At 40.2% G+C, this 16,345-nt stretch overlaps 2 protein-coding genes across 3 annotated transcripts in view; one reads left to right on the forward strand and one right to left on the reverse strand.

The window, feature by feature from the left end:
* Window positions 1-501: 501 nt before the first annotated feature.
* LOC128739249 (ras suppressor protein 1) overlaps window positions 502-16,345 on the reverse strand; it is a 28,421-nt gene continuing 12,577 nt past the window's right edge. Inside the window, exons 5-6 of the mRNA XM_053834722.1 lie at window positions 922-1,169; window positions 502-846 (exon numbers count right to left, since the gene is read on the reverse strand). Coding sequence (XP_053690697.1) covers window positions 756-846; window positions 922-1,169 — 339 coding nt within the window. The 3' untranslated portion in view covers window positions 502-755. The remainder of the gene's footprint in view (window positions 847-921; window positions 1,170-16,345) is intronic.
* LOC128739247 (fibrinogen C domain-containing protein 1-like) lies at window positions 3,003-4,140 on the forward strand. 2 transcript variants are annotated; one of them, XM_053834718.1, is made up of 3 exons: window positions 3,003-3,158; window positions 3,217-3,894; window positions 3,940-4,140. In XM_053834718.1, exons 1-3 carry the CDS (start codon window positions 3,013-3,015, stop codon window positions 4,085-4,087), a joined length of 972 nt encoding a protein of 323 aa, XP_053690693.1. In that variant the 5' UTR covers window positions 3,003-3,012; the 3' UTR covers window positions 4,088-4,140. The 2 variants fall into 2 exon arrangements, with proteins under 2 accessions (XP_053690693.1, XP_053690694.1); XM_053834719.1 differs by having other exon boundaries at window positions 3,955-4,140.

Here is a 16,345-nt window from a genome sequence, read left to right on the forward strand (position 1 = left end):
AAGAAAATGGAATCTACTGCCCAGGGCAAAAAAAAACTTTCTTCAACTCTAGGTAGGTACCTACCTTCCGTCTGACTGACCGACTGAACTCACGGAACTATCACGCGCGCGGCCGTTCAATGCGAGAGAAAAAGGTAGAAAATAAAAACTTGCACTAGCAGGGGAACAGAAACTGAAAGATTTTACAAACGAAAAAAAACATAACTCTACACAGCACAGCCAGGCGGAAGCGAGAGCGAAAAACTTTTCCCCATTAACATGAGCCACAAGCAAATTGCGAGGAAAATATAATAAATCGAATCTTCGAGTGGAAATGTGAACAAGTTGCCCCCGGGGGGAAAGTTGTTGGTCCATCTGCGCAGAACCGGAACCGGAACTTTCGACTCAATTGATGGCAAGGCAAATTAATTGGAACGAAACTACTATCCGACTCGACGATGATGTTGTTGGTACAGCTATCGCCTAAAACTTCGCCGAAAGATGAAAGCCATTTTGCTTGTTGTTGCTGCTGCTGCTGGCTTGATTATTTATTCTATTAGGTATATTAGTTGCAAAAATATATATTATTCAAATGTTAAAACGTTTTGCTCCTCCGAATACAGGCTATAAGGCGGTGGCACATCTACTAAGTCAGTTGTTGATTTTGGCTCTAGTAAAGTTAAATACGTTAGTAGAAAGTGTAACTTTCTCAAAAATGGTGTACAAAAATAATGCACAGGAAGACAACTAATGAACTGATCTGATTATCATCTTTTTTACGAACGAGCCCGAGAAGCTTTCTTGCTCTTATCTACTTTGGGAGGCACATTGCCCGATTTACCAGCCGAAACATGTCGGTTATACAAGCTAAAAATACACGAAAAAGTCAATAGACAAAATTACGAACAAATCTTCAACTGGTTTTTAGTTCGGTCTACTCACATTCTGTACGCTTCGGTTTTAATGTACTCCAGGACGTGGCTGATTCCGATCAGATACTGTTCGGCGATGGCCGTTACCCAGGGGTTTTCCTCCATCTTCAGTACCGACTTTTGGCTCAACAGGTCCAGGTTGGCGATTTCCGGCGGCAGCACCGTCAACCGATTGTTCTGGATGTGCAACTCGCGGATGCGCGTGAGTTCGCCGATTTCACGCGGAAGTTCCAACAGGTCGTTGTCGCGCAGACCGAGCTGAAATGAAAACGTGTCGAAGGTGTTGATTAGCATGTTTTAAAAATTGTGTGGTTGGAAAAAGAATTTTGCGGCCGTTTTGTGATGTAAAGTATCAAATACGTTTATTGGAAGCTGTTTACAACTGAACAAACACATATTGTTTATTCGCTCAACCACTCAGTGCGAAACTATTTCGTTTCTAATTAAAATACGAATTTGCTATCTGAAAATTCATTATAAATCTTCGGTTTTCGCTCTTCAAGTAACGGTAACGATCGATGTGTTTTTTTGTCAAGCAAGAAGTTTAAGAAAAACTCGAACCGAAATCACTGATTAATTCCTATCCCACGATAGGCAAAATTGGAGCCTTTTTCAGTCTGAATTTCAATCAAAGTACAGCCATGCGTAGCATATTTTTATTTAAATTTAATATCGATTTCACTAACACTTTTGCCCAAATTTAGAAAAATGTTAAACCAAACCTGACGTTAATCGAATTGTTGTAGTCCAGCCAACCAGCCAGAAGGAAATGTACAATAAACTTGCTTCAAGATTAACTGCAGAATAAATTATTTCATTCGTTCGCATTATTCGTTCAGTAATGTAGTATGATGATAATCTATAGATCCATAGTAAACCTGAGATCGTGTTTATGCTTGCGCAGCATTAACAACTGCATTACTTTATGCATTCAAACTAAACGTGACAACATGCGCGTCACCAGTGCGGAGCATTCTTGAAAACGACGCAATTTGTAAAGTTGGTCACCGGCGCTATTTTTCATAAAATCTTAAAAAACTTCTGACGTGGTAATACTACGTTTTACTACAGGGTGTTCTTGCATAAAGTGGATCCTTGGAAAGATCACTAAAAACTTTTTACCTTTGTTATACTATAACAAAACTTTAGAAATTGATCGAAAAACATGAAACAGATCCAATGTCCTGCAGGGCCAAGGCTTATACACCAATCGATAGAGCTCGACGAACTGAGCAATGTCTGTGTGTATGTGTATGTGTATGTGTATGACGCTTATTTTCTATCACCTGTTTCTCAGAGATGGCTGAACCGATTTGTTCGCTATATTTCGTTTGAAAGCTATTAGTGCCTAATCCGACGGTTCGTTTGAAAGTTATAAGCAAAAATGTGTCAACCACATGCCATGATTTTCTCCGGAACCACACAACCGATTTCAACGATCTTAGTACCAAATGAAAGCTATCACTAATTTTTTTACGAATTTTATAGAAAATAAAAGAGTAGTTTAAGAGTTATGCTTCAAGCCCTATTTTCATTAAATAATAATTATCGACTGTCTCTCGAAGACCAATTTATGCGTTATTATTTTCATGTAAAAAATGTGGAAAAAAAATCAAAGAAATGATCATGATTACCTTATTTTTTCAAATCAAGTGTTTTGCAATTTTTCCCATATAAACAATAGAAATACCTTTCCAAAGATGTATAACACAAATAATTAAAACATTGTGATTAAGTTTTATGGACCGAAAAAAAATTAGTCTCCACCTGCTATACACACTTAGTTAAATAAAAGCACCGAGCTCGGCAAAATTTTGCCGAGATATCAACAGCCGACCTGAACAGTAACCAGTAACCTAAGCTTGAGCTCATCCCGGCTACGAACCCGCACTCCGTTTTGGTCGTTCCATATACAACTATTATTCGTTAAAATTTAAGTGCTGCGTATTCGATTACAAACATCATTTTGCATTCTCAAAATACAACTCTGCAACGAAATTTGATCGATTCTCATAGAAGACAGGTGCACGATTCACAGACGAAGTGGTTAAACGGTGAAACATTTGATTCAACAACAGTGTTTAACGATCAACGATCCAACATGGAAGTAAAATTAATGCTGCTTTCTGTTCTAGTTCCTATCGGTACTATAGTTAACGATCCCACTGCAAAAAGCAATGAAAATATTTCGACTCCATCCTTTCAGTTCAATCCAATTGTTGGTCAATTGGATGCAGTTATTTCCAAGTAAGTAAAAATTGCCACTGAATTTTACAGAACTACATTTTTCAATTTATCATTTTAGCAGGACACAAAGCAATTTTCGCCCACAAGGATTTACTTCTAATGTCGAGAGTTTAAGGAGAGCTGCCGAAAGAATTGAAACTCTCGTGGCAAAACAAGTGCAGCACGTTAGTGCTCTGGAAAAGCAAATAACTAAGTTTTTACTACCCGAAGCGAGAAATTGGCCACAAACGTGCGCGGAAATATCGGACCGTCGATCAGGGCTGTACCGCATTCAGCCACAGACCGGATTTTCCGATGCCTTTGACGTTTATTGCGAGCAGCAATACGAGGGCGGCGGTTGGACGGTCATCCAAAATCGATATGATGGCTCGATTAATTTCTTTAGAGGTTGGAAGGAATACGAAGATGGCTTCGGGGATCTTCGTGGAGAGTTTTGGTTGGGATTGAAGAAGATACATGAACTAACGTACGTTAAACGGCACGAGTTGCATGTTGTACTGGAGGACTTCAATGGGACAATTGTAACGGCGCAGTACGACCGGTTTATAGTAGACGGGTCAGAGACGAAATATGTTTTGAACAGTTTGGGAAACTACACTGGAACTGCAGGAAATTCACTTAGCGGCAATTTGGGAATCAAGTTTACGACTGTTGATAACGACAATGATTGGTGGAGTGGTGGCAGTTGTGCACAATACAATAAAGGATGTTGGTGGTATAATAATTGCGGCAATAGGTAAACCCGGTGCATTGTTACATTATCCTTTCGTATTTCATCTAGATTTTACTGTTGCAGTAATTTGAACGGGCTGTATCGGGAAGGATCTAAACAAAGCACTCTCCATGTTATGTTTTGGTATAGCTTTCCTGGATCTACCAACGGATTAAAACGGTCACGAATGATGATTAGACCGGCTAAGAACATTTGAAATACTTATTGGCAAATTTTTTCAGCTCTGAATAAAATTAGTTCGTTCCAGTACCAAAATGGTCGATCGTTTAATATATCAAACATGTGTGAACTTATAACAAATTTGAAATAACCAACCAAAAATAGCTTTAAACCACTCGCAGAACTTTGCAGGATTCTTTGGAGCTCATATTCTGAGCAAACATCGATTCCACAAATTAGTGGTTACAAATTGCCTATTTTTGATTTCCTTCTGCCGTGTTTTCAGATCACTTTTTGGCAATTTTGTCGAAATAAAATGTCGATATAGCAGATAAAGGCAAAGAAGTTTTTGCTATATTTTAACAAAATTATAACAAAACCTGTTACAAATATCATAACAAATTTTGATATAATTTTGTTCAAAACATAACAAATTTTGTTACATTTTTGCAACTGCTGCTAAGAAGTTCTCATAGAATTTTTGATATTTTAACTACTAACGAGACCAAAATTATAGCAAATCATGTTAGAAATACCGTCATTACAAAATATCATGATTTGTTACAATTTTGCTATGTTTGTCTGATCGGGAATTAATACCTAGTGGAATTTAATGGGAAAAAGTTTTCTTTTCTTTAATTTTAGATTTCGTATAACAGTAAGACACTCCAAAAATTTCAGTCAACTTAGAGAGGTTACGGCCTTACTCGTTCGGATCAAATATCCGTTGAGCCGTGTGCACGAACTATCCAACTTCCAGGTGAAGTTTGAATCACAAAGCTCAAAATTTCAAGCAGCAACTCCGAGTGATCTACAGATTCTCTTCATCATATTCAAAACAGGTAGGAAAATCAAGATAACCTTTATTTTTTAGAGTAGGAAAATAGCCTGAGTCTCGGGATACAAACACAGGCTTGGCGTAGGATAATGGGCCAGCTCAATGTGGTTTTCGGCAACTTTTTGAATAAAAATTTATGCATATTTTGAAGGGGTCGTCCAATATTTAAGCGTTACATAAACAACAATTTAAGTAATAACTTTTTGAGTAAACTTTTTTTCACCTTTTTGGTTTCAAAATATTAAAGATAAACCAATTTCAAGTATTTTTTCTGAAGATATCAAACTTCTACCTTTTACAAAGGTCTATTGCTGAAAATGGGTAAAGGGTAGAAGTTTGATAGCTTCAGAAAAAATACTTGAAATTGGTTTATCTTTAATATTTTGAAAAAAAGGTGAAAAATGTGAAAAAAAATTACTCAAAAAGCTATTGCTAAAATTGTTGTTAAAGTAACACCTAAATATTGGACGACCCCTTCAAAAGATGCATCATTTTTTCATTAAAAAAGTTGCCGAAGACCACATTGAGCTGAGACATGCCGTTTAACCGCAAATATATTCGTCCCGAAATTTTAATTTCTAGCCCATAGTGGCGTAGAACTACGAATGTTGGTACAGTTCTTTCCGTGAATGTTGATACCAAGTTTTCTTATTTGACATGTAGTTGATACCAAGTTCGAGTATTATCAGCTCGAATTCCATCCTACAATTTGAGCATCAAGTAAGCAATCAAGTATCTCCCGTATCCTGATCTCAAACCGTTGCAGACAAACATTTGTTGGCGAATACCAGTGCGGTTTTTGAGAGGAACGCTCCACGACCGGTTAAATGTTCACCTTGCGACAAATCCTCAATAAATTCTCGGAATTCAACTTGCAGACTCTCCATTCGTTTGTAGACTTCAAGGCGGCGTACGATTCAGTTAAATGATAACATGGTTGCAACAAAACTGATTAGGCGTATACGTGCCACGGCTAGCACGTGGCTCAAAATCAAGTGTCAGGATAGCGGGTGAGATAACGGCCTCGTTTGTGACGTTAGATGGTTTGAAGCAAGGTGACTGGGCTATCGAATTTACTGTTCAACATTGTATTGCTAGGTGTTATTCGAAGGGCTGACATGCAAAGAAGTGGTGGCCTTTCGGGTGTTGGAACTGCATTGTGATAGATGAAAATACTTTTGAAGTACCTTAGGTGGTACTCTACGATCACGAAACCTGGACGTTGACAGAGAGCAACCGACGAGCGCTTGGCGTTTTTGAGCGTAAGATCTTGCGATCAATTTTTGGCGGCATATTAAAAGTGTGGTGCAGGCGCATGACTCACATATATACTTATTACATGTATACAAACATGCGGATATTGTGAGGCTACTAAAGCACAGCAGGCTACAATGGGTTGGTCATGTAATAACGATACCGAATGAGAGGCCAGAGCAAACCATATTCATCGGAGAACCTGACAGGGGTGGATAGCTTCGAGGCAGAATTCGTACCCGTTGGATGAACGCTGTTGAATCTCGAATCTCGATTCGATAAGCAGATTATCGCCAAAAAAGTAAAGTAAGTGAAGTTGTCTAATTGTCGTTGTGCCTGGAAAGTAAGGCGATAATCTATGTATATAAAAGTGAGCATGACTATGTTTGTTTGTATGTTTGTATGTTCCACCATAACTCCAGAACGCATTGACCGATCTTCACCAAACTTGGCACACATGTTCCTTGATATAAGAGAATCAGCACTGGAAGGTTAACAAAAACGAAGGAGGGAGGTTCCCTGTTAGGGGGAGAGGGTCCTTAATAGGGGGAAGGAGGCATAACTCCGAAACGCCTTGACCATTCTTTTTCCAACTTGGCACATATGTTCTTTGACATCAGGGAATCAGCACCGGGGGTTGACAAAGGGGGATGGGACTAATAGGGGGGGGACGATAACTCCAAAACGCCTTGACCATTCTTTATCAAACTTTCATACATGTTCCTTGATATAAGGGAATCAGAATTGAAGGGGCTGACAAAAGAGGGGGCAGTAACAGGAGGAAGACTCCGAAATGTTTGGACGGTTCTTCTTTAAGTGACGGTGGGACAAAAGAGGGAGCTGATGACAGGAGGCTGCTGACAGGAAAGGGAAGTAACTCCCACATGACTGTAACAATTTATCCGTACAACAGAAAAAATCAAAATACGAAACATATTTTTTGAAACGATGGTTCTACAATTGATGAAGGGACGGTAAGGGAAAGTAATGAAGAAGGATTTTTTATTTGGGAATGGAGGGGAAAGAGTGGAAAGGAAGGGGGGGGGTTAAGAGGTAGCTACGCTTAACATGTTGTCGCTGTGACTCCTACCTTTTGTCCAATGCTGGAAGGTGTATGGGTCGAACCAAGCTATAATTTGAGATTATAACCGGATTTGAACCCACAACACCCGCCAGGGCATGTGGCTCGTTGGTACCCGAGTACCTATGAACCACAGAGGCGCTGGACAAAAGGAGTCTGCACAACCCGCTTATTAACGTAGCAACATGGGTTGGGCTATTTTGAGACACAAATTGTGCCTCTTCCTCAAAACCATCAAAACCGTTCAGAACTGGTTGAGTTATTAGCGTTCCAAATCATTGTAGGTGAATTTTAGAATGACCTCCTGTAGTAAGACGTGGCTCTACGTCAAAAAATAGTGACAAATAGTTACTTTCTTCCATTATCTTTTGTCAATAATGAAAAGACAAACAATAAATATTGTTGCACAGTAAAAGTTTGAATGTAATTGATATCAGAGTTGGTTCTAACACTATGTTTTAGTCCCTGGGACGGGAACGTAGACGAAAATTAATTCCAGGCTTTTCTAGGTCATTTCAAATTCCCTGATCCTACCAAATTTTACAGACTTTTTCAGATAGTTGGCACTCTATCAATCTAACGATGTTTATATTTCTGTTTATAGACCAATTAATTGCTTGGTTCAGTTGTGCCATATTAATTCTTTTTTAAATATCTCCGAAGTTACAATGACTAATAAGTTGATAAGAAATTGGCACCAATTTGGTCAACGAAGAAAGAATGAACATCGGCTTATCAATTAGACTGGTTCAATGCAAATTTTTCCTCTTTCTATCACATGAATATATAAGTATATCAGTATAGGAATCGTTATTAAAGCCGAATTTTCGGAAGGAGTCAGTTTCACAAACCGAGCATTTTCTCTGGTTGCGCTGGCGTGTGCGTATGAATATAGATATATTATTCTTATAAGTCTATAGAAGTATAGAAAATAATAATTATTGCAACAGAAAGGGCAGATCACTCGGTTGGGTAGATTAATTCAATATTTTAGTCTACGTCTACATCAACGCAGTAATCAGAATTTTCACTTCATCGTGAGCGAAAAGGCATCAATCAGTCCAGCAACGGAGCATGTCGTAACATTTCGGGACTTCCGTATTAAGCGTATGTGATTTAACAGAAAAGCCATTGTGAACTGACGTACTTTGCAAGCAGTTGTTTACATTTGCAAAATTCTGCTATGCTTTGGTCCATTCTCACAGAGGCCGATTGTACGAGACATGAACATAGTATTTAAGAGCTTGAATGTTTGATGCAATTTCAGTGCTCAACGATCAACTATCCAACATGGTTGTAAAATTCGTGCTGATTTCAGTTCTAGTTGTTGTCGCCGCAATAATCAATACTTCCACGGCAGAAAGCAATGAAACTGTTTCAAATGCACCGTTTGGATACGAACTAATCGTTGCTAGTTTAGATGCCATTAATTGCAAGTAAGTAAGCAAGCAAGAATTGCCGTTGAATTTTGGAGAATAACCTTTTTCTACTCCATTTTTAGAATGCAACAACTTAATTCTGATATCGACAATTTAAAGAAAACTGTAGCAGGAATAGAGACTCTTGTTACAAAACAAGATGAGCGAGTTAGTACTCTGGAAAAGGAAATAAATAAGCTGTCTGAGACGAAAATTTTGCCAAAAACGTGTGCGGAAATATCGGATCGTCGATCAGGAGTGTACCGTATTCAGCCACAGACGGGGAATTCCGATGCATTCGAAGCTTATTGCGATCAGCAATACAACGGGGGCGGTTGGTTGGTGATCCAGAATCGATATGGAGAGTCTGTTAATTTTTTTAGAAACTGGAAGGAGTACGAAGGGGGCTTTGGAAATCTTCTCGGAGAGTTTTGGTTAGGATTGGCGAAAATTCACGAACTTACCAGCGTTAAACCCCACGAGCTGCTTATTATAGTGGAGGACTTTGAACTTACGGTTAAAACGGCACGGTATAACCGGTTTATAGTAGGAGGGGCAAGCACGAAATATGCTCTGAGCAGTTTGGGAGACTACTCTGGAAGTGCAGGAGATTCACTGTCTACCAATCAAACGGGAATAATGTTTTCGACCATGGATTCCTTCAATGGTGATTGCACTTTTAAATGTGTGGATGTATATCAAGGGGGTTGGTGGTATAACAAATTTGTTACTAGGTAAGCCCTGCCCACGGTTGCTAGTTCCATTGGTAGTTATTTTAATCTTTACCATTGCAGCAATTTAAATGGGCTGTATTATGGAGGACCACAGTCAAAAGAAAGAAAATCCGTCCTGATGCATTGGTCTACCTTTCGTGGAGAATCGTATGGACTAAAACGGTCACGCATGATGATTAGACCTATTAAGAACGTTTAAAATACTGATGCAAATAGTTAATAAACAAGTTTTTTAGTCTTGAATCAATTCAATTTACATTTAATCAGGCTTGACAAGCACATTTTGCTTTGATTTTGCTCTTTTGATTACTGCCTCAGATTTGGTTAGCTTCCCAAGTAACAATTCGGGTTTTGTTACACTCTTATGATGGCATTTAAGACCAAAATTGGCCTTGAAACCCGCCATAAGAGTAAAATAAAACTCACTTTGTTGCTTGGGTTGTCCCGGAATAGCAAGCGTCCCGGAGAGTGTCCCGCATTGATTAATTTTTTATCGTGCCAGACGAACGTTAAAACGCTCAGAGAAACGCTACAGGCGTGTTCTAGGAGCTTTTCAAGAAATTCTTTATTTACGAACTATTTTCGAAACAAGTGCATTCAACAGAAAAAAATATTTCCATTCAATATGTCTCGTCGTCGTCGGCACACAGCCGGAGTTGCTCGTGCCGTTTCATATAGTTGACTGCATTCAGCTCGATCTTGGGTCACTAGTCGCCAATTTTCCAGGCGTCTCAGAAATCACAAGTCGCTTTCGACCTGTTCAAGCCATTTTGCACGTTAGCCCCTCTGTTACTGGCATCATCGGTGGAGTTGTTGAAGAGAATCCCTTTGGTCGCATTATCGTCCGGCATCCTCAGGACGTGTCCGGCCCACCGTTATCTACCGACTTTCGCCAGATGAACGATGGGAATCTCTCCAAGCAGTACTTGTAGCTCGTGATTCATTTGTCTCCGCTTTTAGTTTGCATTCTGCCAAATATCGTCCGTAGCACCTTCCGCTCAAACACGGTAAGAGCGCGTATGACCTCGGTGAGCAGCGTCACAACTTTTAGTCCATGAAGAACTACGCATTTAACAAGGGTTTTGTATATTGTGAGCTTCGTATGGCGGCTATAATAATAATCTGGTCGTTACTACAAGTCATGTTGTTCTTCAGTTTTCGGTAGACCGATGCGCAGGGGAAATTACATTGAACGCGTTAGTGCCGACTAGAATTCAATTATTTGCAGCTGGTCATCCGTAACGACAAACAATTGAACAAGCTTTTGGATGAGGTCGCCAGAGCCGTAGCTGGTGTATTGCCAAACATTCAAGCCATTTTGCTGCTAAAGAAAACCCCGATTTTCAAAAACCGTTATTTTACTAACGAACATAGTATATGAAAACATAAAAAATTTTCTCTACTCCACTGGTCATAATGAAACTTTCAGATTATGAACTAGCAGTTTTTGTGAAACGTTTGTCAAACGTTGATGTTTGTTTTGCCTTTGGAGGTACGTCACAGATATTAGTGTGATATTAGCCGAACATCGATTAATTAACTAACGCGAATAAACGAATTAAAACTATAACGTATATTCAGTAAAATATATAATAATGTCTCTGATGAAGCAAGTTTATCAGACCACAGACATATCGTTTGCCATCAGACGGTCATTCGACATCGAGGCTAATCCTCTAAAGAGAGAACAATTCAGGAATCCGAGGAAACCCAGTTGAGCTGGATATTGCCGCTAGTGACCTGCAATGTGGACGGTGTTATAATGTCCGAGCTCATCAACCTCTTTCGAGCCAGTTTCACTTTGGGGTATATCCCGGAGAATTTGGGAAAGTAAGGGTGGTGTTCATACCTAAGGCTGGCAAAAAAGACAAAACCATGCCTCCGACCGATTATTTCAGACCATTTCAGACCGATAAGTCTGACTTCAACGCTTCTTATGCTGATGGAGAAAATCACGGATAACTATATCCGCAATGAGTTTTTAAAAAACTTTCCTTTACATGTAAATCAACATGCATACCAACACAGTAAATCTACAGAAACCGCACTGCACTGCTTAGTGACGTTAATTAAGAAAACGCTCAAATATCAAGAGACGGCACTTTGTGCTTTTCTTGATATTGAAGGTGCTTTCGATAACACGTCCTTCGCGTCAATTAATACGGCTCTCTGTCAAAAGAGAAACGACCACTCTACAATGAGCTGGATTCAAGCAATGCTCTCGAGCAGACAAATTACAGCATCATTGGGAGATACGTCGGTTACGATTTCGGTGATCAAAGGATGTCCACAGGAGAGTTCTCTCCCCCCAGGCTCTGGTCATTGGTGGCCGACGCACTCCTTCACAAGCTATCACAGCTTGGTTATGAGACCATTGCCTACGCCGACGACGTTGTACTTATCGTCAGAGGAAAGTTTGACGCAGTATTGTCAAGTCGCTGGCAAGAAGCTCTAAACACCACCATGTTATGGTGCTCACAAGAGGGACTTAATGTTAACCCCACCAAAACATTCGTTATACCATTCACTAGGCGAAGGAAACATACCATTACTCCCCCTATACTGAATGGTGTCAGACTGGGCTTCAGTAATGAAATCAAACACCTCGGAATAATTCTCGATAAAAAACTGAACTGGGCTGCCCACCTAGATTATGCGGCTATCTGGGCATGCAGCTCACTGTTTGGAAAAACCTGGGGATTAAAACCTCAACTAGCCTTTTGGTCATATACTACTATTGCACGGCCTAGAATAACCTATGCTGCAGTCGTATGGTGGCCAAAGGTGAATGAGGTGACAGCCCAAGCCAAACTAAACAAAGTTCAGCGCCTGGCCTGTCTTACAGTTACTAGTGCCATGCGTACAACACCTACTGCAGCCATGGAGGTAATGCTATGCTTACTGCCTTTGCATCTTCATGTGAAGAAGGAAGCAGAGCTCGGCGCACTACGGTTGCAAAGGAGTAAAACTATTCTCGAAGGTGACCAAATCGGCCATCTTCGCATACTTCGGGAGTTCAATCTGACACCCTTAGTAACTTCAGTCTCTGACTGCATGAAATCCAGGCCCAATATGGACGTTCCATATGAGGTGATTGAAACAGATCGCTCAAAAAGAATATCGGCAAGGTATCATCCGACACCTGCCGCTTTTATAACTCTGAACCTGAAAGTTCAGCGCATCTGCTCTGCTATGGCGGAGCTCTTGCATTATCAAGGCACAACTTCTTAGGAAGTTTCCTTCTTACTCCATATCAGGTATGGAGCCTAAATCCCAAAACGGTCATTAGCTTTATAAACCATGTAGTACCGAATTGGGGCACAGGATTACAACTATCCCGCTCAACTCCATCAATGGATATGAGCGGTCCGTAAACTGTGTACAGCAATCGGGGCCTGCCACAAAAGACGATCATTAAGACTGTCGCAGTGGCCTTCTGACATACAAAAAAATGCCGTGCTCTCAGTTCTGCTCCAGCCTCCAACATAAATGTAACCCTTAAAAAAATTTAGTAAATCTGGGAGACGGTAATTTCGGATCAGGGACAGTAAAACGCGTGGGCTTGTGCAATAAGCTAATATAAGACTGTTTTATTGTTAGGAATAATTGAGCATCCGTTGCTCATGTCAATAGGAAATAGGGATACTATTTATAGATAATACTGCTGTTGGCTGTTATAACAGGGTCAATTTTCACAGAACTCGGTCACCCAGAATAACCAGATGCCCTCTAATTTAGTCGTTGTCTCCGTCAAGTTCGTCCAATTCCGAAACGGAGCACCAGCATTTTTTTTCTGTCCGCCAAGTAAATCGCACAAAAGGTCGTCCATATCTAGTCGCTCGCTGGAATGTCCTTAATCCGACTTCAGCTACCATGAAAGTCTCTTTATAACCTGACGATTTATGTCCTTTTTAACCTGATGATTTTCATCGCACAATTAGTCCCTACCCAGCGCCTTTGTGGTTTCATTCAGCTTCACTTTTATCATTATCATTATCATTATCATTATCATTATCATTATCATTATGTATATTTATGTCATCTGACACACGGTCTACATGAACAAAGCTTAACAATTAACATAGATCAGTCGAAATTAATAAAAATTATAAACACGATTCTTAAAACAGTTACTAGTAATACAAAAGTCAAACAAATGATACACGTCATTAAATATATTACACATTGCTCGAATTGGCTCATTTTGACCGTAAGCCGTCCTGTGGAATGCCAGGCGAAGAAAGTTATTAGACCGTAGAGACCTCGAAGCTGCGGTTATATTTACTTGCATCAGAATATTCGGTGCGTCTATTTCTCCATAAAGTAATTTTGCAATAAATACGGCACGCATACAGTCTCTTCTTCTCCACAAGGTATCCATACTTAATAGTTTACAACGACATTCATACGATGGGAGTTCAAGCGGGTTCGTCCACGGAAGGAACCGCAATGCAGACCTGATGAACCTTCTTTGCACAGGTTCAATCCTCATGGACCACGCTGCGATATAAGGGCTCCAAACCACTGCAGCTGTTTCAAGGGTAGACCGCACTAATGAGTAGTAGAGAGATCTCAAACAGTAAGGGTCATGGAAATCCTTTCCTATCCGCATGATGAATCCCAGGTTTTTGTTCGCTTTTGCGATAATGTGGTTATAGTGGCACTGGAAAGTCAGTTCGGCGTCCAACAAAACTCCAAGGTCCTTCACCACTATTTCTCGCTGAATTGGCTGGCAATTAATAGTGTAGCAGTAGTCCAAAGGTGATTTTTTCTGGTAAACGTAATCACTATACACTTTGCTACGCTGATAGTAAGGTTGTTGCACGAACACCATTCAAAAAACAAATCAACCAACTGTTGAAGTCGCTTGCAGTCCTCCTTCGACCGTACCACGAAAAAGATTTTCAAATCGTCTGCATACATGATCCTACATCCGGGCGGTAGCGCTAAGCAGACGTCATTGAAGAAAAGCGAGAATAACAGTGGTCCCAAATTGCTACCTTGCGGCATGCCAGAGCTTATCAGGAACTCCTGAGATCTGAAGTTTCCCAGTTTTACCGATAGAAAGCGGTTGGAGAGAAACGATGCTAGCCAACGCGTGAATGAAACGGAGGCTCCTAGACGTTTCAACTTCGCTAAAAGTAGACGATGGTAGACGCGATCAAACGCAGCTTTAATATCGGTGTAGACAGTATCCGCCTGGGCTCCGTTTTCGATATGCTAGATACAGAATGAGGTGAATTCGACCAAGCTTGTATTGATGGAGCGACCAGGATAGAACCCATGCTGATCAGGTGAAATATAGCATGTAACGTTACGCTGTAATGCCTCACTAATGAGTAATTCAAACACTTTAGATCCTGCACATAGTGAAGTGATTCCACGGTAATTTGCAACATCACTTTTGCTTCCTTTTTTATACACAGGAAAAACGAAAGACTTTTTCCAAATTGCTGGGAACGTTTCCTCACCTAGAGATCGATTGAATATTTTGCGGAGTGGATGCACGAGTGTCCCTGCACATTTTTTTAATACGAGAGCGGGAATACCATCCGGCCCGGGATTTGCAGACGACTTCAATTTATCTAAAGCGTTCATGACATCGTTCACGGAGAAATTATCGATGTTGATATTGCAGAGGTTCTCTGGAACAAGCTTAATAGCCTCATCAATCTCTTCAACTGATACATCACTATCGCTTACTTAACGTACCCGCATGTTTCATAGGACATCCGCTTCTATATTTCAATCGGAAATCATATTCTGGAAGCTTTAGATGTACCGAAGAATCCTGTCTTCCATTTCCCGTTCGAGATGCTTATCCCGAAACCCCGAACAATCAGTCCGAATGACAAACTTCTTTATCCGACATGGAAAATCTATTCAACAGCGCGACTGTTTGAATGGAAATTCGGTTTCATCGATAATGCCATCCACTATCTCGACCAACGTACGCTGCTTCTTTAGTGTACTCCATATTTTGCGGTCTATAAAGCACTGGGTCCTTATCGATGGGCTGACTCTTTTCCCATATTTAACGTAAAACAGTCTCAGTAGTTTTAAACCATTTTTACCAGCTTTTGGATATTTTCTGGCGTTCGTCTCTCGAGCCTCCTTAGCCGACTTGAAACGAATTTCACCTTTCTTCTAGATACTCATCATCACCTTATCATGTTCGATGATATGCATTCCCAGGATCGCCGGATGATCTTGTGCCATTCTACGCCATCCACAACCACCTTGCGCTCACTAACATCTCTAACTTTCACTTTGTCACTTGTTCGAAGGAGATACCGACTCAACATTATTCACCCATTGCAGCTGCTCTAACAGCTTCTGCACCGTATCCGTCTTCCCAAGCGATGAACCAGATTTTTGGAGAAATTGTTTCAGTTCGCATGTCACAATAACATCTTGCACCGGGAAGAACTGATGGAGGAATACAGCAATTGTTCGGCTTGTAATTTAGTTTGGCTGACTGTTACTTTGGTTTATCGGCCAGTCATTTTATTTAATGTATCCGAAACATAATTGTTTTGTACATGTTCACTTTCAGCGCAACCAATTCATAAATTCGTGGGACGGACAGCCAACCAGTCCTCTGAGAATTCGATCCCGGCTACAGCTTGTGACAGATCTTTCTAGTGAATCTAAGGTACGTTAATTTCCGGCCAGGAACAGTGAAACGTGTGTGCTGCAACAGTAAGTTGATTTAAGACTGTTTCATTGTAAGAAATAATTGAGCATACAATGCTAATTGGAAATAGAGTTACCATTTACAGATAACACCGCTATATATGCAGCTATAAAAATGTAGCTGCACAGTGGTCAAATATCACATAAGTTGCATACGGTTGTTGATAAGAAATTTGCCACCAATTGGATTAGCGAAGAAAGCATACACCTCGGGTTATCAATTAGGTTCAATGCAATGTTTCGCTTTTCTACTATACGAATATATAGTATAAAG

The sequence above is a fragment of the Sabethes cyaneus genome, chromosome 3 (assembly GCF_943734655.1).
Source record: "Sabethes cyaneus chromosome 3, idSabCyanKW18_F2, whole genome shotgun sequence".
Classification (NCBI taxonomy): domain Eukaryota; kingdom Metazoa; phylum Arthropoda; class Insecta; order Diptera; family Culicidae; genus Sabethes; species Sabethes cyaneus.